The following is a 26,505-nucleotide window of genomic DNA, read 5'->3' as shown; positions in this document are numbered from 1 at the left end:
AATGACATCACAAATGCGATCAAATGTTGTGTTTGGTTGCCAGCATTCAGGTGGCAAAACGGGCGGTTTTGAACGACTGTAGAGCCGAAACGACGCACCAGCGAGAAAAATGTTAGGAAGAAAAAGTTGTTTGTTTTGATGTCCTCTACACGTTTCTGTGGTCCGTGGGAGCCATTAAAATGACACCCTGTGTGTGTGTGTGTGTATATATATATATATATATATATATGTATATTAGTGATTGGAAGTAACATTTACTTTCTTGGTAACAGTAGTTACCTTATCACCAGTTACAACTTCCATTAAGTTGTAAATGTGCAACGTAGGGAAAGAGCTAAATCAAGCAATTTTATTTCCAACTACGTGTTTTCTCTGGATTCAAAGGTGAAAAAAATTCCGTACAAATCGACTAAGGCAAGGAAGATAGGATTCGTTGCACGCCCAGCCTATCCTGAATGTTTTGCCAACACCGCGAAAAGAGTCAAGTTCGCTAACCCCATATAATTGTGAAACACAAGTACACGTGTTGTGGGCGTGGAACCATCGATAGGGAAAAGCTATTGTCACTCACCTTTCGCCTGTTCTTGCCCAAGCTCCATCCATTGACGAACGATTCACCCTCCGTGGGCACTTCATCCCCTGTGATCATTCGAAACGTGGTAGTCTTCCCTGCGCCGTTCACCCCGAGCAGGCCAAAGCATTCTCCCGGCCTAACTCCGAAGCTCACTCCGTTCACGGCTGTGAAATTCCAGAACTTCTTCTTGAGATTGGAAACAAGGAGATCGTCTACGTCTTTCTTTGAAACCCTTGGAAGAACTAATGAAAGAAATTGGATTAGATATTGAAAATCTTGCATTGACTATTTACGAGAAAGAAAGAAAGAAGAAGAAAATTGGCAACAATGAACATAAAGGAAAGTATTTTTAAATTGATGTTTTGGCTCATAGACTACCATAAAACATTTTGATCACTATACTAGACAGCCGAGTTGTACATTCATGAACAGAACCTTGGTTGATAGAATTAGGTTATTTTACGTTGCTTTTTTGCCACTTTTGGCTATTTGAGGCGATGAGGATGAGTGAAGATGTATGTAAATTGATGAAGGGACACTCACAATGAACGCCCATGCCAAGTCCAGGATTCGAACCCGGTACTCCTGACGTTGTAGCGCGATGTGCTAACCACTCCGATAAGGAGATCGTCTATGGTGGCCTTTACGTGCCCCCAGATGTACAAATCCAGTGGCGTTAGGTCGGGCAACCATGGTGGCTATTCCCCTATGTCACCTGCCTTTTAGCTCACCCTGTATTATACATATCACATCATTTATTACATGTGATCTCCGATAACCTCCGCCCTTTCTGATATTTTTTCCTAGGTTCGCTCCAGTTTTAACTGACCAACAAATGCAGTGTTTACAACCCTTAAATAGAAGAAAACTGGTTTTATCACGAAATTAGATTCATCTAGGAGACTGACCAGCGACTTGTTTCCGAACCCTCTTCTTTTCCTTCAGCACGTCTTCATCCAGTTTAAGAGATTTAGTTTTTACCTCCGGAGTCCTTGAATATTCCTCGAACATTTCATAAAGTATCCTGAAAAACCCCACGTCACTCAAGGCCAAGATGACTATATACAGGATGGTTGATATCACGAAAGAGATGACTTCCTGTCCAATGCCTGGTTTATCCATCCCAAACGAGTCGATTGTTTCGTGGCAGAGGTTGTAAGGCGTACATAAGTTATCTGAAAAGAGTTGATAACTAAGTTAGCATCTTCATGATTTGTGTTATTGTGAAAATAATAATGCCGTGTTTATTTCTACACACAAAACCAAAAATATATGAATTACCATAAGTCTAGATGACCTGCGTGGCTGAAACAACACAGGTTCGAATCCTGGCATCGGCACCATTGTTCTTTGTGAGTGAGTGAGAGAGAGAAAGATAGAAAAAGAGAGATAGTCTCTATTTCAATTTCATCATATCATCACTCATCCTCGCCATTAGTTACAGGTGACAGGAAACCAACCTAAAACAACCTAATTCGATCAATTAATCAAACAAGACACAAACATGTTACACCAGAAACACAATAAAACGACAAAGAACTGAAGCAACTGTTCAACGAAAATCTAAAAATCAACGGAAACTGATTCTTTTGAGTAGCGAAAGTGAAAGGAAAAGTGTAACTAGACTGGTGATATTGCTGCATGATAACGCCAGGCAGCACACGTAAAATGAACTAGGGAGACGCTCTGTTCATAGGGGTGGAACATGCAGCTTATTCCCCTGACCTGGCCCCTTCAGACTACCACCTGTTCCGGTCCCTGCAGCACCACCCAGTGGATTCACACTTCAGAAACCTTTGAGATTTGGAAAATATCGTTGTTGCGTTTATAGACTCTATCACCAGGAAATTTACCAGATGCCCGAAAGATGGCTATAGTGTATAAATTACTACGAGATTGCCTTTGTGATTACATTGTAAGACTATCTGTCATATTTTCTTCCTTCAAAACAGGCCAAGAATTTGTGCACCTAATATACAGGGTGATCCGTTTGTGATGTCAGGAAAGTAAACCGTTATATAGAAGAGGTTAATGTACGTATCTCTGAGTAGTTCGTTGTAATACTGTATATGCAGGAAGGATATGAGTTTCGAGTGAGAGAGGTTACAGACTACAGCCGCGTGGCGGGGCTACCGTGAATGTAACACTCGAAAATTTCTCAAAGTATACACTGTGCATCCTGTTGCGGCGAGACCTCCGTCTCTTGTCCAGGAGTCTGAACAAAATGTTCCATCTGGAAGGAAGGAAGTTCGAATTCAGGGGGTCTAAGGGTAAATTCAGAGCCCCAATGTCCTAAAACTTTTAGGGGGTAGGTTAGGGGAGTGTTGGGTGTGTGTGGATAATCACTGTTCTCTGCCTACCATGCACGCTAGCGCCGCCACGCGCCTGAAGTCTCTAAACCTCCACTCACTCGAAATTTACATCCTCTCTGGTTATATTACAACAAACTGTTAAAGAGATGTACGTGCATTAATCTCTTGTGTAGAACGGTTCAATTTTCTGGCATCTCACCCTGTATATCTACAATAACATTGTATTTATTGATCTCTCCACGAAAATAGACCAGTCAAGGTCGGAGCTTCCCCTTGCCTCCTCCACGCCCTTGGTTCTCCAGGGTTGCAACATTTCTTCTAAGTTCCTCGGTCGACACTTCGCGCGTTGTACGTTGTACGTTGCTGCACACTGTAAGCGGGCTACGTGACCTTGACTGGACTGTTTTCATGACATTGGCTTTGGCATGTGTAACTTACCACAGCATCTGACAACTGAGAGAGTTATGTTCTTCCTAACCACACAGAGTTCCTTGCTGTTGTCGCCAATGATCATCTCGCAGGCTTGGTTTATCATGGCTAAACGAACGAAGCGATACAGAGCCACACCCAGCGTGGCGGTCGGGCACAGCACTTCGAAAAATGGCAACACTCCGTCGTTTGTAAAAACGTACAAATTGAAAATAGCTGCAACACAGGCTGCGGAAGAAAAAATATCGTTACAAGTCCAGCATCACAAAGCACGTGACGCATGGGAACGCACTCATAATACAAGTTGATTCAAAGAGTCTCCTTGACATTTTCCTTATATCGGTAATGAATGGTTTTCGGGATAGGATAAAGGACACTGTTGCTTTCCAGCAAGATGATGCACCACCCCATTTCGCCAGAATCGTTCGGGACTACCTCGCTGACACCTTCCCCGATAGGTGGATCGGCCGTGGCTCACCAAGACTTTGAGCATTTGGCTCTCAGACCTGACTCCCCTAGACTTCCTTTTGTCTAGGGTTTCACTAAGTCTAGGGTGTAGCAAGTAAATATTAACACCATAGAGCAACTGACACAGCGAATAGCTGCAGCAACAGGGAAGATCACGCCAGCTATGTTGGAGCATGTGTTTCGGTCTACGCAAGAGATGTTGGCGCCTAGACCTACAGGGCCACCACATTGAAATGTACTGAGTATATCTTCTATTCTAGAGTACTTTTCGCAATATTGTAAATTTTGTCAATAAAATGCTTTTCGATTGAAATGCCAAGAGACTTTTGAATCACCCCGTAGTTACTACAATATTAAATTAGGGTATCAAATAACAATATGTTCCATGGCCGGCCCCAGTGCCGGCACATCGCGCTACGACGCCAGGGATCCCGGGTTCGAATCCCGACCTGGGCATGGATGTTTATGAGTGTCCATTCATCAATTCCGTCGTATCATCACTCATCTCATCTTCGCAAATTAGCCAAAAGTGGCACAAAAGGCGAAGTAACATAAAGCAAATCAACCAACAATATGTTCTTTTATTATTTTTTAATTCATTCATTCCATGCCGTGCAACAAACGTATCAGGTCATAATTAATGCAGTTACTGGAAGAAAAGAATTCCATAGTAGAATTATCGACTTCACCTACCAAACTTTAAATTACTCACACTTTATTACCTTCACATGAATTTAGTCATTTGTGGCAAGATGTGGAGTGTTTGGTTTGAATTGGTGTTTTAAGTCTACTTTGTACACAGTAAGGCTAATCGGGACTTGACCTACAGTTTAAAGTGGAATCCGAACCACTATGTGCCTTCACCGTGCATCGAACCCGGGATCCCTTGATTACAAGGCGACGACGCTACCACGGCGCCATCGAGGAGGCCAAGTGGAGTGTAGTGACACAAACGAAAACCACACCGAATTACATTAACACCAGCTTATCCGGGGGCGAGGGGGTGTCAGGCGCACCACCCTTTCTTTTTCTATTTTTCAACACTCAATATTTTTATATGCAATTGAAAATAAATTACATTCTTCCTTATGGTGTTCCCAATATTTCTGTATTACATTTGTTCAAAGTCATAACAGTAACGTAAATAGGGAAAAATTCATATGCTGTGCCTATCAGGTCCCCACCTTGGGATGTGCGTTCCGACATTTCACTCATGTCTGAACTAGTGTACAATTGGTTGATAAGGACGGTAATTTTTGTAATTATTATAATTACTATATAACTTAACGTTTAGAAAAAAGGATTGAGGCGAAATTAATATTTTTTTCTTCGAGGTTTAGTGAATGTTGAAATCTGTTTGTGACACTCGTGCGATAATGGGTTCTTATTTTCAATTAATGTTGTTAATTTTTGTAACTATTATACTTAATGTATAACTACACCTATACTTGGTCTCAGGTACCTCTGGAGTAAGCGAACGAAAACAAGTCTCTGCGCAAGTAGTGACGGAGACTGCTCCACCAATGAACACGTGAGAGGGAATGGGATTGCGTAGAGGGGGAGCGACTGCGGTTACCAGGCTTCACAGTAGCGTGTACTGCTTCGCTCTGGCCACTAGATTTCCCGCACTTCTCTGGCGCCATGCGCGGCCTTGCTCCAAAGATAGTTTGGACAGGGTATATATAATCAACAAAGGAAGTAGTGATTCAAAAACAAAATACTTTCTTGAATTTTACTGACAATAAATTGCAGGCTTGTGAAAATGGGGGGGGGGGACTTTATGAATTGGGCTTTGATAGGAGCGCCAACTTCTGAATAACATTGTGTGGGCTCAAACACTTGAGTTACAAGATCACCAAGAAAAGCTCGTAAATTTTGCCTTCCATGTATCATGATATTATTGCACAGCAAAAATGTAAAAAAATGTATTACTTAAACGAATTCGCCTCGAATCACGATAATAATAATATTTGTACGACAAAATATTGGGTGGGCTCAGGGCTCACATGAGTTGGCACCACTAGTGTTTCATTTCGTAAGTATTTGAAATGTTTACCCGTCCACGGTTCTTTTAATAAATTGTTTTGTACCCCATCTTAACTTTACGGACACACTGTCTATCTGACTCGTGTCCTCCCGTTTCTCTTTATCCCATTTCGCCTTATTGCGTTTTCACCTCCCCCAATAGAATTTCAAATGATTGATGTGACACGAACTTTCTAAGGCGAAACGGGACATGCCATTTCGCCTTATCCTCTTTCGCCTTACACACAAAAAAATTCCCACCTGGGAATATTCTCGACTTGAAGGGTAATTCATAATGGGAGCGCAGAACCTGTGATGTTGCCTACCTTGGCTCCGATTGTTCTGTCGGTTAGGTTAGGTTAGGTTAATAATAATACATTAATAACAATGACCCTTCATGTCGATAATATTTCCTGGTGGGAATTTTTCTTTGTAAAGGCGAAATGGGATGTCCCGTTTCGCCTTAGAAAGTTAGTGTCACATAAATCTCGCGAAATTCTATTGGGGGAGGAGAAAACGCAATAAGGCGAAACAGGTTAAGGCGAAACGGGCCATAATCATCTGACTCAACCTCAGTGCGAATTTAGCGTTTTGCTTTTGGGGGAGGATGCCGCATTCAGTGGCGTATTTGTGATTTAATTTTGGGAAGTAATTTTTTGGGGGAGGATATGCAAATATGTATATAATTATATTACCAGTCAACAAGGTGGATAAAAATAATGATTTTTATTTTCAAAAATCATTTTTGTTTATTTCTTTATTTATATCGGATTTTTTTTAATACGTTTAAAATTGCTGGCGTGGTTTTTGGCACCATACATATAAATATGTTTTTTTTTACATAAAACCTGTGCAAAATATTTGAACAGGGTGATTAAAGCAAATAAAACAAATGTAATTATACATTTTTCTGTTTCTGATACTGCATATATGAGTCTACTACGGCAATGTTTTTTGAGTGTGCTAAAGAAACTATAATACATAATTTCAGAAACTTTTCTTCTAGCGATATTAATACATTCTGGACGTACTCTATAATTATAACTTAAAATATTTTTTAAAGTATTTATAGCTGAATCTTGGCAATTTTATAAAATTATAGTTTGTAAAATATTACCATGTCTGTTTATTTACAGTTTAATGATAATGACACTATTTACAGTTTAACATGATTAGTATTTTGTATATTTTTCTACACAAAATGTTTGCTACGAGAACTTAATTTATTATTTTCCTGTAGTTTACGGTTATTACAAGCATAAGAAAACAGTTTTTCTTTGTGACGTTTCAGGAGAACACACGCTCCTTTCATCAGACATATTACAACAATGTAACATTGACAACATCAATTATATAACGGATTCTTTTTGTTTAAAAAATTACTAACCATTGTTATAACTGTATCTTTAGTAAAAATGAAAATAAATGTCTGATGAAAGGAGCGTGTGTTCTCCTGAAACGTCACAAAGAAAAACTGTTTTCTTATGCTTGTAATAACCGTAAACTACAGGAAAGTAATTCTACAATGCAAGCAATGCGTACATACAAGAAAAAGAGAATTTAATTGTTTTTGCAGTTTGCATATTACATTTCCGTTCATATGAGCTTCACCCCATCAGTACATATATTCTGTTTCCTTTCTTAGAGCCCAGTAAACACCATTAAATGGTTACGAGATTAATGTACTTTCACCAAAAGTAATTCTAATATCTACAAAATCCTTATGTACATTAATCTATTCATTATTAATTTAAACTCATTTAAATCTGTGATTTTTTCAAAAAAAATCACCTGATTTAAATATTTAGTCGCGATTAAAATCAACCTGAGTTAAATCAACCCACTTTGCCAGTCAGTATAAACTAGTATTGCCTTTGCAGTTCTAAATACCTTGAAACATTGGTTCAAACCTAGGTCATTAAATTATGATAACATTACACGTCATTTAGAAACAGCATATTTACATTTTAGAAAACCCAAACTCGGACTGGTATCACCGAAAACTTGATCACACTGCTCTTGCCAATTTCAAACTTAATGCCCGTCTGCTACCTACAAGTTGCTTGTGAACACTGTGACGTATCGTACCCTTCGGTATGTTTGATCGAACTGGGTTGGTGTAGCTCACTGATCATTCATCCTTATTTATGGAGCAACTCGCTAATGGTAAGCTTGATGGTAAGGTGCGAGAGGTACTAATTGCATGCATATGAATGGCCAAACACAACACTTGAGCTTTAAACCCCTACAAGAATGGATCAGCAAGGCTAATGAAACGGTATATCTGTCTCTGTAGGCAGCTGAAGTTCTGCGAAGTATGGTTATGACTTGCGATTCGGTTCAACACGTTCTTCCACGAATCGTAGCTACTTCTGCCTGTCTCCATCTACATTTTTTTTCTTTACTGAGAATGCCGAATCAGTTACCTGTAGTCTCTTCCTTGCTTGCAATGGTTTGCACCTGTTCGCAACGATGGCGATCAAGGAAGCTCGGCAATGTCTGACAAGGCATTCCTCAGATATTTCTAGATATTTCCTGTCTGGAAAAGTGATGGCCAAATGTCTGAGATTTGGAGTTCTTTGTACTTAAACATTTCCAATGATTTTATAGATTGTTACGGTAATACATGTTCGTTGAGGTTGGTGATTTCGAATATGGTGTTCTCCTTTAATCCACAAGTCTGCATACTATTCGGCAGGGAAATCTCTGATAACTGGATCATTAATGGACGGACGCGAATGATCTTCACATTGTACTTGCTGCATAGTAAAATCAGTACTACATACTATCAATTGCATTTCCTTTAAGGGATAATAAAATAATTTTCTTTTACCGGGAATAAAGTATCTTGTGGGGGGAATCCCCTGCATCCCTCCCCGTTAATTCGCACACTGGACTCAGAAAACGAAACTCTGATACAATATACATTGTTTAATATAAATGTTACCATTTACAGTGTGCAATACTTGTGAATTACGTATAAACCTCTTGCCTAAATGTATGTAGATAAGTGTATATATATCTCATGTGTTACGTACGTTGTACGTTATACATATGTATTGTACGTGAATGAATGAATATGTGTTTGCATATTTCCATCTAATTTCTATTGTATTAATCAAACGCCTTCTGTAATTGGAGGTTCAATCCTCTGCAGAAGTGCAAAGCATAAATAAATAAATTCATATAATCTCTCTTAAATATGTCACAGGGCCTCCACGATAGCGTAGTGGTAACGTCATCGCCTTGTAATGAAGGGGTCTCCGGCTCGATACCCAGTGGAAGCACACTTTCAACTGTAGGTCCAGTCCTGATTAGCTTATCTGTGCATAAAGTGGACTCAAAACATAAATTCAAACACTCAAACACGTCACAGAACGTATCTAATTTTAAAGCAACGGCCAATTATGAAACTCTTCTGACTCACCTGAGATTAAGTTTCCAATTAACAGAACGGAGCTTCCGACGCCAGGCGTCGAACTGGTGAAACTAAGAACGTAAGCTAGTGGCGCCATGTTAATTCCAAACAGCCATAATGTAACAAATAATACGCCTGCAAGAGAAATAACATATTAGTCGCATTAGCTCACTCTTAAGGGGAAGAGTTGACAATTTCCCCGAGGCCCTTCACTCTGAGGCAGCGCCACCCTGTTGCCAACCTAGCTCTTCTGGAGCCAGATCTGGCTCTTTCGTGCACTCGTTTGGCTGTGAACTGGGGTGCCCGCTCCCTGCCCTAGTATGATGCCATCACTAGCCCCGCCACACCAACATTTGCCATGCGCATACACTTTCCACGTGACGTAATATTGGCTGCGTCGTCCCACACCGTCTTACTTCCCCAGCTATTTTTATATAGCGCGTAGACTGAGGTGAAGATGACAATATTGTTATCCACTAATCCCTCATTTTCGATTTCATACAACCATCGGTGGCTTATTGAGATGTGTGATGCAGTCAGATCTAGACGGTGAAAACTAAGAATAGATTGTCATTACTTTAAAGTTACCGGTAACTACACAGCCCCCCCCCCCCCACCCCTTGACAACTAAAATTACCATGGAAGGCACTGTATACAGCCATTGTAAATATAGCTCTTTGAAAGTGAACTTTAGCTCAATTTAAGGTGAAATTTAGCTCTTTTATGCGCATTAGGTTTGGCAACAGTGCCAGGATGGCCTAAGGAAGCAAGGGGAAATGCATTACGCTTATTGGAGAATTATTTTATTAGTTTTCTTGGGGATATCATACTTCCAATGGCGGAAAAAATATATGATCGGGTAGAGGATCCATTGGAGATGATATTTGAGCTAGAAAAAGCCGAAACTCCCATTTGTTTAGCCGTAACTTGAATTTAAAGTTGTCTCTCCATAAGGAATACATGGGATTCTGTAAATACTTATTCATCATATCTTTCAAACATTGTGTCTAGCTTAATAATCAACTTTAAAAACCGCTCCCACTTGCAACATGGGGAGAAATCCATACTCTCAAACTATGCGTAGATTTTCCTTAGTAGCAGAGCCCATTCCGACGGTATTTAAATAAATACATGCCTGGTGCGAAATTGTCACACCTCACCTTAAGGCAAATGATCTAAACTTTGAGATATTCTACAGTTAAAATGTAATAGTCAGTTCGTTAATTTACAAAAACAACAGGATGTAGACGCTTCTTTCGTGAGTGCATATTAACGGTATAGCGTCTATAAACTCAAAAATGCTATTTGTCACCTCTTGAAGGTTTCTGTAGTAAGAACCCACAACGTGGTATCTGAATGGAACAGGTCAGGGGAATAAGCCGAATGAAATAGAAATTCCCAACCTATGTCGTCGCTACCCTGTGCTGTGGCTAGAATGAGACGTCAACATGGCGCTGGTAACCGATAACTAGAATGAAATTCTAAAAATCAACTGATTCGTTTTAGTAGCGAAATTGAGAGGAAACGTCCAGTTACCGGCAGGTGATATTACTGCATGATAACGCCAGGCCGCACACGGCAAAAGGAACTAGAGGGGCGCTGGTTGAACTTACTGTAAAATTTACGATATTCTACCATTAAAATTTAACAGTCAATCTATTAATTTGCAAAAACGGGATGCAGTCGCTTTTTTTCATGTCGTCACCTCTCTATACTGTGGCTAGAATGAGAAATCAAAATGGCGTCGGTAACCGCTTGGAATATTAACTACAGACGCTCGCTTATACAAGTTTTATGTATACAGGGTGCTTCATAAGTATGGAAGCACCCACTTAAAACAAATATGGTGGTGAAACATGAATAAAACGACGTACAGATACATGATACAGGGATGAAGGTGGGAAACTAGATTGGGTATGGGATCAACATGGCGTCCATCTAGAACTCCGCCATCTTGAATTCAACTTCAGTATTTTAAACGGAAGTTGGGCATGCGGCATATCAAAATGGGCTAGAATTTCACGACAATCACAATGTCATGTCTCATTTTCGAGTAACTTTAAACCTGTTTAAAACCGAGCATTGAATTTTTTTAATGAACCATAACTGAGGTACCTGCTTCAGTGATGAAAATGCCCAAATGGTCGATGAAGAGAAGGAAGACTGCGGGTATGACGATCAGCAGGGTGTACAGGGTGAAGTCCGTTATGAAGAAACTGAACCAGTAGACAAAGTGGTTGAGCGGCGTCATCAGCTGCAGCTGTTTGGCGTTGGAGACTCTCTCGTGGACAGCGACCATGATGAAGATGCTGGTGTAGACGGTCACGACAGGGACTGCCAGGAAGACGAAAAAGATGCCGAACCATGTTGACGTGATGTCTATTTCCTTGAGACTAACAGGTGTCTATGAAACGAAATGTGGAAATTTTTGTCACGAATTATCGTTTCTCCCCTTAAACTAGTTGTAAAGAGGCATGTTTTACAGTTTCGGTTGATCTACAATGATCAATTTAAGGAGAAAATGAAGTCCCGTTTCGCCCTTTCCCGTTTCTCCCCATGCCTTATCAGCACAAAGAAAACTGTTAATCAGATAATTTTCATTACTAGGGAATGGAAGTTGATGACCTAAAAAATATAGATATATGACCTATAGAATGTCCTAAAAAATTGGAAAAATGACGTAAAAAATGCAAAAAATGACCATTAAATTTGTTAGTTTCAGTTTAAGAATTGGAATGAAAAGGAAATTTAACAATCTGATCTTAAATCTGAGTTTACCCCAGACGGGCACCTGGTGGTTTCCCCCGGCACAACAAAGACTGTCACCAGTTCAATTTTCTTTTGCTCGTAAATTGCAATCCTGCGAGATATACTATATAGGCCTATGTTCACCTTGGTGAAGAGACTCAAAAATATTACCTAAATGAAAGAAGTGACAAAATGTGACGAAACAATACACCGAATATTGCGAAAAATGACGGGAAAATGCCGAAAATCGAGGAAAATGACCTAAAACCAGAAAATTGGCAAAAAAATGCACTTTAAAATCATCTTTTTTGGGTTATAGACGAAGTATAATATTGTGTATATATTAATGGGCATCTTGTCCGAGATGTCAGAAAAAATATGACATTTCGTCAACTTCCGCTCCCTATTAATAACACTTGGCGCAACAACCCATTGAGGGCCTGGGTCTACCTTCCTACAGACTGTCGGCCTCACTCCCACCTGATCCTACTCACTCACTCACCCAAGGTGGAAGATCATCCAACCAGTTACGGGGCGACGTGTGATCAGCACGACGAACTCCCAGTCGTTGTTGTAGGTTTTCGTGATAGGGTTACTCTACTCATTGGTAGCTCCCCAATTTCGTCACGATGGTGGGGGGGCACTGGTCCTATACCCAGGCCGAAATCTCTGGAGAAAAGTTGTTACGCTTCACCCAGGGGACTCGAACCTGTGCGCGTCTCGTAGCCGTGCCATGCTTAATATTTTTAATTAAAAAAATGAACTCTATAAATAATATAATGATTGAAATGTACTTAAGAATGTTCCTAATACATTACTCCTTGTTTCAGATCATTAGGATTAACCCTTCCAGATTTCATGTTCTAGTTTATGGTACAAGAATATAAACACAATTTTGTTCTAACGCTTCGGGAGACACAAGTTATTTTCTTCTAGACATTTTTGCAGTTTGATGAATATCAATATTATGACAGATCATAAGTTCTCTAGTTGAAAATGTTGTATATAAAAATAATCACGCTGTACAAATTACAACTTTGCCAGCAATGTGTAAAAAACTACAATGGCAATCACGCTGTACAAATTATAACTTTGACAGCGCTGCAAAGAAAAGTCATATTGGCAATCGCATTGTATAAAATAGAGGAATAGGAGGGTGGAGATATTCTGTGGCTTGGTTGAATGGAAGGCGGGGTTGTAAGTTTATGCGATGCATGTTAATCGGATTGTTTTCTAACAAATTTCAAGCATGTTTGCATGTAAAAATTAATAAAAATCTGAATTTACTAACACCAGACTTGTTTTTGACATTTTTCAAGAGTTAGCGTATGTGGTTTAAGCCTGAAAGGTAAAAATCCAAGTAAGGAAGTTGGTCCCCTGCGATTCTCAAGTTGCGAGAAGTGCTACGAGAATAGGTAGGCGGTCATAAAAGATTTTATGAGACTCAGTACGCTGTCTCAAAGATTATTCGTCTAAAGATTATAATGTGAAATATTTTACATTATCATCGCAACTAGTTTGCAAAAACGAAATATGTGATTCCACGATTGTGATAGTGTTCAACTAGTTCTTGTTTGGTGCAAAGTGAATTTAAGTGGTTTTACGTGAAAAATAAGAAATATGGAGCAAATATTGGCTGAATTACGAGCTATCTCGAAGTCACAAGAGGAACTTAAACAGGAGTTAGGACAAGTGAAAGCAGAATTTAAGAGTGATCTAAAGAATCTAGAAAAAAATATAAGAGCTGATCTGAACATCCGACTGAATGTCATGCAGAAAGATGTGTCCCTATACAGGCAAGAATGCATTTCTAGGAATGAGAAGGTTAGGAGTGAAACCCAGAAAGTTGACATGGAAGTGAGAAAATTGATAGAAGAAAAGGATGAATTGCGTCAGGAACTGGTGGTTGTGAAAAACAAACTTTTTGAACTGGAAGAAAGAATAGAAAACAATCAAGCCAAGACTGTTTGGTGTCATCGTCAAGTACAAGTACCAGAGTCTGTCAAAAAGAAGCCTGCATTTTCACCTGTAGATCACCAGGAATCTACTGAAGAGCCATCAGAAGCTGAAGAATGGTTTAATTTTATTGCTGGTAAATCCCACACAAGTGAAAATATTCCCATCGAAACTAGTGAATTACAAAATGGTAATGTTTCCCATGAGGTAGAACATTTAGTGGGTATTGTGAACAATACAGTGTTGCCCGTTTTGTCAGGTGTAGCTCAACAAGTTAAAGTTCTACAGAATTCAACTACTACCATGCTACACAGGTTTCGGGAAAGTGACTCAGATAGTTCACCCAGCACAATTAGCTGTCATTCATCTGGGCTTAAGAGTAGAAAAAAGAATAGGTCTAGGAAAAAGTCTCCCTTAGTAAATGTGAATAATAATGATAGTGTAACAACACTTTTCCCTAATGGAACAAGTAAGAGTGTTTCTAGGTGTAAAGAAAATCAAGTTTCCTCACATGTTACTAAAAGAAATTTCTTGAAGTCAGATCAATTAAATAGGTTTCCGAAATTCTCTGGAGTTTCTAGTGAACTAATCCCATCTGAATTCTTAGATGATGTCGAAGAGAATTTCGAGTTATTTCAAATAGCAGAAACAGATTTTATGACTTATGTACCAACGCTGCTAACAAAAGATGCTAAGCAATGGTACAAGATCTCAAAGCAAAAATTTTCAGATTACCAATCTTTCAAAATTCAGTTTCTGAATCATTATCAAAATTCTAATTGGAAAACAACGATGCTCACCAAAATCTTGAATTCCCAGTATCAAAAGTCTGTTCATGGGTCACTGCTAACATTTTTCATGGACCAATGGAAAATTTTGCAGATTGTTCAACCTACCACTGACGAAGCACAAAGGCTAGCTCAAATTGCTACTTTGATGCCTTTCAAAATTAAGGAAATTTTCATAATGAAACCTGTTACCGAGCTGAGTGAAGCCATCACGGTAATAGAAAATTCCGAAGCCCTTAGCAAAACTTCATTACGTGAAAGGCCACAGGCAGTATTTAACAGTAGAACTAAAAACTTTGATAATAATAGAAACGTAGCAGTTATTCAAACTAAATGTACTGATCAGTCTAAAGACAGAGGTGACAAACTCAAGTGCGAGGTTGTTGATCATTCCAGCACACAGCGTAACTCAAAAAGAAATGTAATCGCCATTGCTAATAAGTCTACTTTTTCGGGAAACGAGTAAGTCGCTCATGTCGAGAGGGAGGTGTCATGAGTGTACCTGCTAATCCTCCTTTGCAACAACCCAACTCTAGTAATCTTAATCACACACACAAAAAATTTTACAATTCAGTCAAAACAAATACCGAAGCACAGGTCATTCAACCCTTGTACAATAATGTTCATTTGCTAGGTGATTCCATGATGATCCGCGTAGCAGAAACCTTGGCAAACTACACTGTTTCATATGATTCACTAGGTAAACGGAACATAGGGTTATGTACTAGCGGCCAAACTATTTCCAACCTATCTCAAAAAATCCGTCCAGATACCAAAGTTGGTAAAAAAGTGATATTGCTTATTGGCACCAATGATTTTTTGAGATATACAGAGCTACACAAAATGAAAAGTGACCTCAAAAGTTTAATACACAAGTTATTACCTTTAACGAATCAGTTAATATTACTCACATTACCACCAATCCCAAAGTTGTTAACTGCTGACAATCCTGATTTGTGGAGTAAGTGGAGTCAGTGGAATAATTTTCTAATGGAGTTGGGGAATGATGAGAATCTCATTGTAGTGAATATTAGTCATCTGTTTTTGAATGCAGATTCCAGTATAAAATTGGATCTATTTGAAAAACACTTGGGAAATCCAAGGAATGGCCAAATTGATTTAATTCATTGGTCAAAGTCTGGGATGAATGTAGTTTTTGATTTCTTGAAACAAAAAGGTCTGTTCAATGATGTCAATCAAAATGAAATCACAGTCCAGGCAGACATACACCAGTTTAACTCGTTAAACTAGTTACGAGCTCATGTCAAAAAGCAGGTGATGTGAGTGATGCGATAAATCCTGCTATTCATTTTATAAACTTAAGTGAATGTGATGAAATAGATTGCAGTGCAGAAATCAAAAATTGTAAGCAACCCATAAATACTAATAGCAAGCGTAAACCTTCTGCTCACATAAAAGTAAGAATAAACAATAAGGAATATACTTCTTTACTCGATAGTGGCGCTGAGGTCAGTGTTCTCTCGGAAACCCTGTGGAAGTCTATTTGTACTCCGGCTTCTAAACTACGGCTATTGCCAGTTACGGGAATTAAATTAGTTGACTATACAGGGAAAAGGAAAGACAAACTAATAGGTTCCACTCATTTGAACGTTGAAATTTGTGGACTTTCCTTTTACATTAAATTCCTGGTAGTCAGACATTTAAAAGTAGACATTATTCTCGGTTTAGATGTCCTATACAATATTGATAGTACTTTAGACTTTGTCCAGCGAGGCTTACTCTTGGAATCGAGCGAAGGAAGCAAATTCTCCAAATTTATCGCTGTCTCAAATGAAAGTTGTCCGGAAGAAGAGTTAGATTTCAGACCTTCTGTATCTAACATATCCCCACGGTCATCCTCTCATCCTTCTGATGAAGACTTGTGGAGAAGGGTTAAAGAGTGTGAACATTTAAATGAGTCACAAAGGATAGCTTTATTTCAGTTGTTAAAACAATATAAAACATTGTTTTCTGAATTACCAGGTCTCTGTAACAAGTATACACACACAATAGAACTGGATACTTCAACACCAATAGTTAACAAAAACTATCCAATACCATTAGCATATAGGGATGAAGTTGGCAGGCAAATAGAACAAATGTTCAACTTAGGCATTATTGAATATTCTGAATCAGAGTACTTATGTCCTCTCCTAGTTGTAGTCAAGCCCGGAGGAGGCATTCGTCTCTGCTTAGATCAAAGAAATATCAACAAACATGTCAAGCTTGAGCAATTACATCCTATGAACATAAATGAACTCTTAATGAGTTTCCATGGATGTCAATGTTTGTCCTCCCTAGATTTGGTTAATGCTTTCTGGCAGGTCCCCTTACACCCCAAAGCAAGAAAGTATACTGCTTTCAGTTTTCAGGGAAAACTTTACCAGTTCACAAGGGTAGTGTTCGGATCAATCAATGGAACGTCTGCTTTCATTAATGCTCTGACACGAACCTTGGAAGGTACGGAATCTTTTACAGTATGTTATGTAGACGACGTAATTGTCAAAAGCACGTCTTTCGAACAACATCTTTTTCACTTAAGACTTATTTTTGACAAGTTACGAGATGCCAACATGACACTGAGACTGGACAAATGTAGGTTTTGTCAAGTCAAGGTGGAATTTTTAGGGCATTCTATCAGTGCACAGGGTTATGAGAAATCTCCCAAGTATGTTCAAGCCATAAAAGACTTACCTGTCCCTTGCAATATCAAGCAACTGCAGAAAGTCTTGGGAAGTTTCAATTGGCTATCAAAATATGTTAAAGATTATGCCATCATGGCACATCCCTTGTACCAGTTATTGAAAAAAGGCAAAAAGTGGGAATGGGATGAAAGTGCACAATGCTCCTTTGAGTTGTTGAAACAGTCCATTATTGCAGAAACAATGCTTTACCATCCAGATTTGAACAAACCATTCTTTGTTCAAACTGATGGATCAAATATAGGCATTGCAGGATATTGTTTTCAACTGGTAGACAACTACTTGTGTCCGATTGGATTCGTGTCAAGAATTTTGAAACCTTTTGAGAAATCATATACGTCCACTGAAGTAGAAGTGTTAGCAATACTCTTTACACTGGACAAATTTAAATCACTGTTGTTAGGTAGAAAATTTACTGTTATCACAGATCATAAATCCCTCACGTGGTTAGAATCTGCACACACTTGGAACAATAGGCTGACTAGATGGTTTATTCAAATACAACAGTACTCATTCCATGTCGAATATTGTAGAGGTAAAGAAAACCTCTTGGCAGACCTGTTGAGCCGATCTTTCAATGACCATAATAATGAACTCATATTCATGAATAACTTTGAGTATCTTGATGAGTCATTAATATGTGATAAAAACAATTTTGTTAATGAACAAAACAGTGATCCGTATTGCAGTGGTGTTAAATCTGTTCTCGCTGGTTGTGAAAGTTCACAACAGAGCAAACATCGAAACTGGAAAAATATATACCTTATTCACAATGATCTACTTACCATCAAAGATTTTCACAATCCAAACCGGATAAGAATATGCGTGCCTCAATCATTAGTAAATCTTGTACTGCACAAGTATCATGATGAAGGTGGTCATTTTGGTACAGACAAGACACTCGGTAAAATTTACCAAATATTTTACTGGCCTCATATGAAAAGAGACACAAAGTCTTACATCACTGATTGTGAAATTTGCATGAAAAATAAACCAGATAAACATCCTCCTAAGTATCTGGAAATCATGCACAAACCCTCAAAACCAGGTGAAATATTATTTATTGATTTACAAGGTCCATTCATACGTTCCTCCAAAGGTGAAAAATATTTACTAACAGTATTAGATTCTGCTAGCCGTTATCTTGTGGCATATCCTATTGGCAATAGTACAGCTTCCATCGTAACTAGAAAACTAACACATTCTTACTTCATCCATTTGGGAATACCAACAATCATTATATGTGACAATGGTCCACAATTTCGTGCAGAACATTTTACAAAAGGTATGCATGCTCTCAATGTAAAAATTTTTTACATACCCAGTTATCATCCAAGTGCTAACTTAGTGGAGAGATATCACCAGGAAATAAATAGATTGATGCGTATATTTTGCAATGGTAAACATAAGCAATGGTCTAGCCATGTTGCTGCCATTTTACATCTGTTAAATAATTCAATTTGTTCCAGTACAGGTTATGCTCCTATAGAACTCAGGCTAAATATTGAACCTCAAAATATCTGTAAAAAAGTACTAACGGATCGCATTCCTGATGTAGAGATGTGGAAAAATAAGCTGCTTAGGGCAGAAACATGTAGTTTCAATAAGAGACAAAAACATATTATAAAACAGCATGAAAAACAAGCAACAAAAAATCCAGTAAAGCAAGGCGATCTGATCTTCATAAAACTGCATCCTCAAAGTGACACTATCACTTGCATTATAAAAAAATATTGTAATTTATACCAAGGTCCTTTTGTTTGTATGCAAATTCATGATGATAACACAGTGAAAGCCATATGCTGCAACACTGGAAAAGACATTACAAATATTTCCGTAAAAAATATCAAAGCTTGGCATTGTTCATTGGACAAACAAAAACTTTGGATAAACAAACTTTTAAGCATGCGTAACGATTTGCAACTTCATGAGTTAGGTTTGGAGCAGTTGCATGATGCTGTCTAACGATATTTATTAAGAGCATGATAACAAATTGTAAATTATAGTGGTACCATATTTGTGATATGTGGAGTTTGTGCATACATGTTGTCTATTGCATGTTATGAATGTATGCATGCTAATTTATGTATGCGAGATGCATATGTTATGATTTTATCTCTGCATGCAAATTGTACATGATGTGTTTTCTTTTTTTTTACTGATTCATGTAAACTGCACGTGTGTTGTTTTGTGTTTATTCTTGAAAATTGTACAAATTTGGTTCTGCGATTATGCATACAAACTGTACATATGTGTATTCTGTTTTGTGTTTATGCATGTTAAGTTATTTAATATATGAATCTGATATTTTGTCATAATCTTACATGTTATATCTTTGTTTATGTGGTGTTTGTTTTGTAACTAACTTCTTGCATGTAGACAATGTCATAATTTTAGTAATGCATGAAGTATTTGACATTTCTTCTTGATTCTCAGTAAGAAAGTCAAATTTCCCAACCCCGGGGAATTTATGACAGATCATAAGTTCTCTAGTTGAAAATGTTGTATATAAAAATAATCACGCTGTACAAATTACAACTTTGCCAGCAATGTGTAAAAAACTACAATGGCAATCACGCTGTACAAATTATAACTTTGACAGCGCTGCAAAGAAAAGTCATATTGGCAATCGCATTGTATAAAATAGAGGAATAGGAGGGTGGAGATATTCTGTGGCTTGGTTGAATGGAACATGCGATGCATGTTAATCGGATTGTTTTCTAACAAATTTCAAGCATGTTTGCATGTAAAAATTAATAAAAATCTGAATTTACTAACACCAGACTTGTTTTTGACATTTTTCAAGAGTTAGCGTATGTGGTTTAAGCCTGAAAGGTAAAAATCCAAGTAAGGAAGTTGGTCCCCTGCGATTCTCCAGTTGCGAGAAGTGCTACGAGAATAGGTAGGCGGTCATAATATCAATATTAAAATTAACTTAACTGTAGAGGAACACTATAAGTGTGATATATTAAATAATATAGTAATAGTATAGATATCCAGTGGGTGCATAATTATTCCTACTATCGGATTAAAAATTACACTGGGGAACAAAAAAAAGATTTTATTTTGTGGCATAAAGTTTAATAACAGTTTCAGCACACAAAACAGCTGTGATTGCCAATTGTATGATTGGTTCAGTTGAATTGACTCCAGTTATAAAAATAAACACACCATGGAAAATGTAGGAGGTAAAATTACTCCACGCTTTTTTCAGTAATATCAAAATTTGATAATGGGCTGAAATTCCCATTAAGAAACTTATTTATTTATTTGTAAATTGTTGCTAGGCAACTTATGAAGCGTTGCTAGCCAATATATCTCTTAAGTTGAATTTTGTAGTATAACTAAGCGAAATGCGTTTAATGTGAATACATTGAAAATATGAGTTCCTCACGTAGTAAGTGTTTCAATAACCCAACACGGATGTAGTGAGAGATTTGTATCAGGCTTATTTTGCCAAAAATCTGGAACAAAAGAATAAAAAATGGGTCCCACACATAGTTTGCAAAACTTGTTTGGAATCACTTGGTTATTGGGGCCAAGGCGGACGAAAGGGACTCAAATTTGGAGTGCCCATGACATTTAGTGAACCAAAAAATCGTGTTAATGATTGCTATTTTTGTGCTGTGAATGTTGAAGGCATGAATAGATTCATAAACCGTAATTGGATGTATCCTAATGTAGAGGCAGCAAAGCCGCCAATACTGCACAGTGAAAATTTACCTTTACCAGTATGTACCTTTTCGCAAAATATCGACGATGACGTTGAGATATCAGATGAAAGTGCTAGTACAATACAGCAGGAAAACGATCACATAGTTTGTTAATTCATTGTTTACATATTTTCTTAATTATTACGATCATATGCCTATATTATATTATTTTTATAATAAAAAGAAATATTAAATTGTTGTTGGAAGTTCATTTATATGTATGTCTTATGTTTCGCCATTTTGGTTTAGTTGCATTTATTTCATAAAGTAGAGCCAATTCAGAAAATATATTATTATATCATTATTCAGCAGCATGAAATCGCCCTAAATTAGCTCTCAAACACTGTGCCGCAATTTCACTGTTCCCCAGTGTTATAGATACTCGAGTTTGTACTCCAATTAAAAATTAACCAGTAGACCTACATGAAAACGAGTTACATCAAAATTTAGCTTATTCAACTCTCCGTTAATCTATGCTAGCCATTTTTTTTAGTATGCATTCTATTTCTAATCGCAGTGAGAACAAAACAAAGGCCGTTTTCTTTAGTTTTGCAAACAATCGCTCTCTTTTAAATTCTGTAAATAAAAAACGCGTTGTCTGATCTTGATTAAATCTTAGTAGGGTCCAGGCAGAAAGGTTGCAAACACAATTATTGATTTTCAGGTTTTCAAAATTTCTAAAAAAAAAACGTTGTTTAAAATTTTCCCAAACAACTTTTTCTTGGTATTGGGTAGTCCTACAAATACAATATTGGTCTTGTTTTGAAGCTCTTTGCATCTGTTTTCAAAATGCATTATCATTGTCAAATCACATTACGAAACCGATTTTATACAGATTTTTATTCAGCGGATTAAAGCTCTACGTGGGACGTGGCAACACCGCAAGCATTGAATCGCAGCGCCCGCCGGCAGTTTCTGCGGTTCAATTGACATTGCTGTGTGCAGTGTTGACACGTTCCACGAACAGCTTTAATACGCTGAATAAAAATCTGTATAAAATCGGTTTCATAATGTGATTTGACAATTATAATGCATTTTGAAAACAGATGCAAAGAGCTTCCAAACAAGACCAATATTGTATTTGTATGACTACCCAATACTAAGAAAACGTTGTTTCGTAAAATTGCTAAAAACTGTTTTTCGAGAAATTTTGAAAACCTGAAAATTAATAATTGTATTTAAAACCTTTCTGCCTGCACCCTACTAAAATTTCATAACCATTGGTAAATCAATTTTTGATTTACAGAATTTCAAAGATAGCGATTGTTTACAAAACAATCTTACGACGATAAAATTAGAAGCCATACTAAAAAAAAAGGGGCTAGCATAGATTAACGCAGAATTGAATAAGCTAAATTTTGGTTGAACTATGTAGTTCGATACCCGGTTGGGGCACATAGTGGTTCGGATTCCACTTTAAACTGTAGGTCCAGTCCCGATTAGCCTTATTGTGCATAAAGTGGACTTAAAACACTAAATCAACCAACCAAATTGTTTTTAGGTAGTTCTACTGGTTAATTTTTATTTGGACTCCAAACTCGAGTATCTATAATTTTTAATCCGATAGTACTTGAGATGTGTAATTCATATCCAGAGGAAGTGAATTTCTCCTCATCCTCCCCTGCTGCATACGGAAAATTTATTGTTATTCTTAAGTTCTTACATTGACATGAGTCATTGCCACACGTTACTAAAGCAATATTTAAAATTTAAGTTCAAACATTACCTTTTTCCTGCTTAATTCCTTGGCAATGTCAAGGGATTTGTTAATCATTACAAAGATGAAGCCCGTTAGGAAAGCGAAAAGAACGGCCTAATAAACAAAGGAAAGAAAATTCATATTATTTCTCAAATGTGGAACACATACACTTAACTGATTTTTATACTTATAACAAAAGCGAGGCTAAACACGAACTTTAGTGAACTTCTTGCCCTATTTAAAATATGCAAAAAAGCCGATACATATCCACCTCACGTGTAATTAAATCGACTAATATACGGGTCTCCCTTATCGCACAACGCTAGGACAACGTAGTGTTCTGACGCCCGTTGTTAGGTTTAGTTTTCTTAGCATAAATACACTGCAAATGTGTTATTTATGCCAATAGAACTAAACCATTTTCGGTGACGTCAGAACGCAAAGTAGTTATAGAGTTGTGCCATAAATCTACATCAACTGATCAATGCTCCTTCGTATAAGCACCTTGCATAAGAAGCATTTTCTTACTTTGCCTGTTTCGATAAATTACACGAATTTAAATTTTGTAACTGACACGAAGATGTTATGGGAGAAATATTTACAACAAATTATAAAGAAAATGGAAAGCTAATTACTAGTATTTGTTCTTTTTGATTAGTAGACAAATTACGCTATTCAAACTGAAATGCGTGATAAACTTAAAGCTATTGCCATCTATTGGCCGTTTGGTGTAGTGTGATGAAGTGTAAGGGACCTTGAGAGAATACAATTGATTGCGGTCTGGCGCAAGAACTGACAGGTAGTCTCGGTGAGAATTGTGTAGAGTTACCAGGCGTCCCGTATTTTAAGGGACAGTCCCTTATTTAAGTAATTTGTTTCCTGACAATCTTTCCAAGCAGTGGCGGTGATTGGGTTCCAACACTAGGGGGCGTAAGATGCAAAAAGGGGGGTCAAGGACAGTTTAATTTCCCTTGGTACATAAGGTTTAGCATAGTGCGAGGGCAAAAGTGCCAAAAAGTGGGAGGGCAACTGCCCCCCTATTCGCCGTCAAGTGTTCCAGGGACATCAATTGTCCCGTATTTGGCAATTACAATTTCCCCAGCTTCATCCATGTTTCTGAACGCCTCGATCAGCTTTTCTTTCAACGGTGGTGGTAGCCTACATGGTGCGACAATTCCGCTTCCCCACCCGTTTGTGATCGATTCCTCCCCTGACTCTTGCTCTCGGCGAGCGTGGAGGGACCGTGGGTGCTGTTGTTAAGTTCTATTCAACGTGTTTGAAGATGAGTGGTTAACGTAGATTCTTCTGATACAAAGAAGACTGTGTATAATTCTCAAGTTATTGTAGGAGGAAGATGATTTATGCCTGTAATTGAAAGGTGATGCTAATGTATGTAAACTGTTGAACTGAATACTTTCTCTCGGTCTATTGATCAGGTAAGTTCTGGAAAGATTCCCAAGCTTTCGAGAGCTAACGTTACTCTCACTTCTACCTTGAAAATGAGAGTGACGTTAGCTATCGAAAGCTTGGGAATCTTTTCCACAACTCACCTGGTCGATAGCCCGAGAGAATATTTTCATCAAAGTGTTCTATGTCTTATGACTGACCCAAAGATTCACATTTATTATCTTTTGTTTAATTTTGTGTTTAATACGCACGATGATGTATCTGTTATCAATTTCTGTTTTATTATATTTTGTAAAACGTTGTTGCATTAATATGATGAATAATTAATTATTATCACATTCTTGATAACGTAAAACTACGATGTATACATTTCTATATACATTTTTGACCATAGCAACGATAAAGAATCAAAAGACAGTAGATCAATAAGTGATAAAATATATGGAAATTTTAGATAGTGACGTCCGAGTTTCATTGAAGTTATCAAAATCCTAATTGCTATTTCGTAAAGTGAATACAAGAATGCTTCGTTGAAGTTCAGTCTGCAGCATCCATTAGTAACTTTTCTTTAAGAACTGTCCTGAATATGAAAATGTGAGTAGAAATACTATTATACACACAGTGTTGTTGCTAGGTCGTCCGTTATTTTTCAACTAGCGATGCGAGTTTGTCCCTTATTTCCATCTTGATCACCTGGCAACCCTGATTGTGTAAGCACATTTCACCCAAAGGAGATTTTACGCAAATAATGAAGCGAAAAGTGCACGCTCGATCAGGACCAGAGGTAGGTCCTGCCTAGGGTCAGCTCGGAAAACACACCACCACAATTTTTAAACTATGAATCTCTTACCGGCAGAATATACACCAAGATGTGGCATCGAACATAGCGCAGCTGTTTCAGCACAAGAACTCCAAAGCAGTTTAATACATACTCAGTGCCTGTAGCTTTCCTCAGTCCTGAAAAACAAAGTATTTTAGTAATTTCAACATTAATTCATGTAAATCAACTGTATATGTAACTTTCGTATATTAAATCAATGTAGTTTACCAGTATGTTTATCTGTGTGCTATATAAGCGGTTAAAAAATTGTTGTATTTTTCTTTCGTCAGTAACTAATAGCTGCAACCTCGTATCCTATTTTGTTAATATCTTCAGGTTCTAACATCTAACCTAACCTATCGAATGAACAGTACTGCATCATTTATTATATATTTGTTAAATGTGATATTGATCATATCATCAATCGACCCTATTTTCGGAAATTAGCCAAAAGTGGCGCAAAAAAGGTAAGTAAAATAAAGCAAATCAATCAATCAAATGTGATATTTATATTTCTTGTACATTTAATGAACTTTCGTAATAGCCTAATGATGTTTTTACTCCATTTTGAATGAAAATACATAAATATATTTATGTCACTGAATTTATAGTGAATAATTCCATTATATATTTAATTATTATATCCTTCTATGCCAGCCTTCGTGGTGCATTGGTTAGCGTAGCGCTCATCTACTGTATGGAATGGGCGTTTCGTCAAGTCACGTATCTTTCTCATTATTACGAGGCATTGTTCATTGTTTAAAAAAATATGATTTATATTGTTATCAAGATAAATCCCCGCACGTACACGTACGTTTTGTCATTTTAAATGCGAAGCGAAAATTATGCAATTTTTACTTCAGCAAAAGAAATCTTCATGTTTTATAAGTGACCAATGTAGTGAATAGTGGAATGATGCAAAAAAAAAAAAAAAAAAAAAAAAACAGACATGCTTCCATTATTGCTTGCAATCTACTGGTCACCTGTAGATGCAGCAGATTTAATGGTGCGTGAGGGCCATTGATGGCTGGGAAAGATTTGGATGGGGCGCATCTTCAATGGTGCTGCACAGTGTTATTTCTTGAACCAAACAAGGATTTGTAAAGAATACTAGGGAGTGTAAATATTGGATTAGGAAGAAAATGGAGCTTTAGCTTCTGTTTGAAGTCCACTTTATGCGCAGGTAGTGTTGCCTCCACCATGTCTTTGAATCCAACATGGCGGACAGGACAGTCTTTGTAAATTACAATTGCCAAAATAATTGGCGCCTAAAGTTTATGGTGCCTCTAATGGTAGGACGACCATAATATTTTGATCCAAAAACAGGACATCCCAAGGAGGTCAGTTTATCTCCCTTCTGAAAAATCGGTTAGGCCTACTTACAAAATAATTGTTATTAACATGTTAATATTATTTATTAAAGTCTGGATCACATACATAAACAAT

General features: G+C 37.6%; 1 protein-coding gene across 3 annotated transcripts in view; it reads right to left on the bottom strand.

Moving 5' to 3' along the window:
- The window catches only part of LOC145988202 (phospholipid-transporting ATPase ABCA3-like), a 71,024-nt gene that overhangs the window by 16,295 nt on the left and 28,224 nt on the right, over positions 1 to 26,505 (bottom strand). For 2 of the 3 annotated variants that reach the window (XM_083123035.1, XM_083123037.1), the window contains 7 exons: positions 25,090 to 25,196; positions 22,860 to 22,946; positions 11,342 to 11,630; positions 9,236 to 9,361; positions 3,325 to 3,543; positions 1,483 to 1,749; positions 572 to 816 (listed from right to left, as the gene is read on the bottom strand). In XM_083123035.1, the coding sequence (XP_082979161.1) occupies positions 572 to 816; positions 1,483 to 1,749; positions 3,325 to 3,543; positions 9,236 to 9,361; positions 11,342 to 11,630; positions 22,860 to 22,946; positions 25,090 to 25,196 (1,340 nt within the window). The remainder of the gene's footprint in view (positions 1 to 571; positions 817 to 1,482; positions 1,750 to 3,324; positions 3,544 to 9,235; positions 9,362 to 11,341; positions 11,631 to 22,859; positions 22,947 to 25,089; positions 25,197 to 26,505) is intronic. The other variant, XM_083123036.1, reaches the window with a different exon arrangement.

This window comes from Lepisma saccharinum, chromosome 5 (genome assembly GCF_977018435.1).
Source record: "Lepisma saccharinum chromosome 5, izLepSacc3.1, whole genome shotgun sequence".
Taxonomy (NCBI): Eukaryota; Metazoa; Arthropoda; class Insecta; order Zygentoma; family Lepismatidae; genus Lepisma; species Lepisma saccharinum.
Note: the sequence above shows the minus strand (reverse complement) of the source record. Positions and strands in the feature narration are given on the sequence as shown.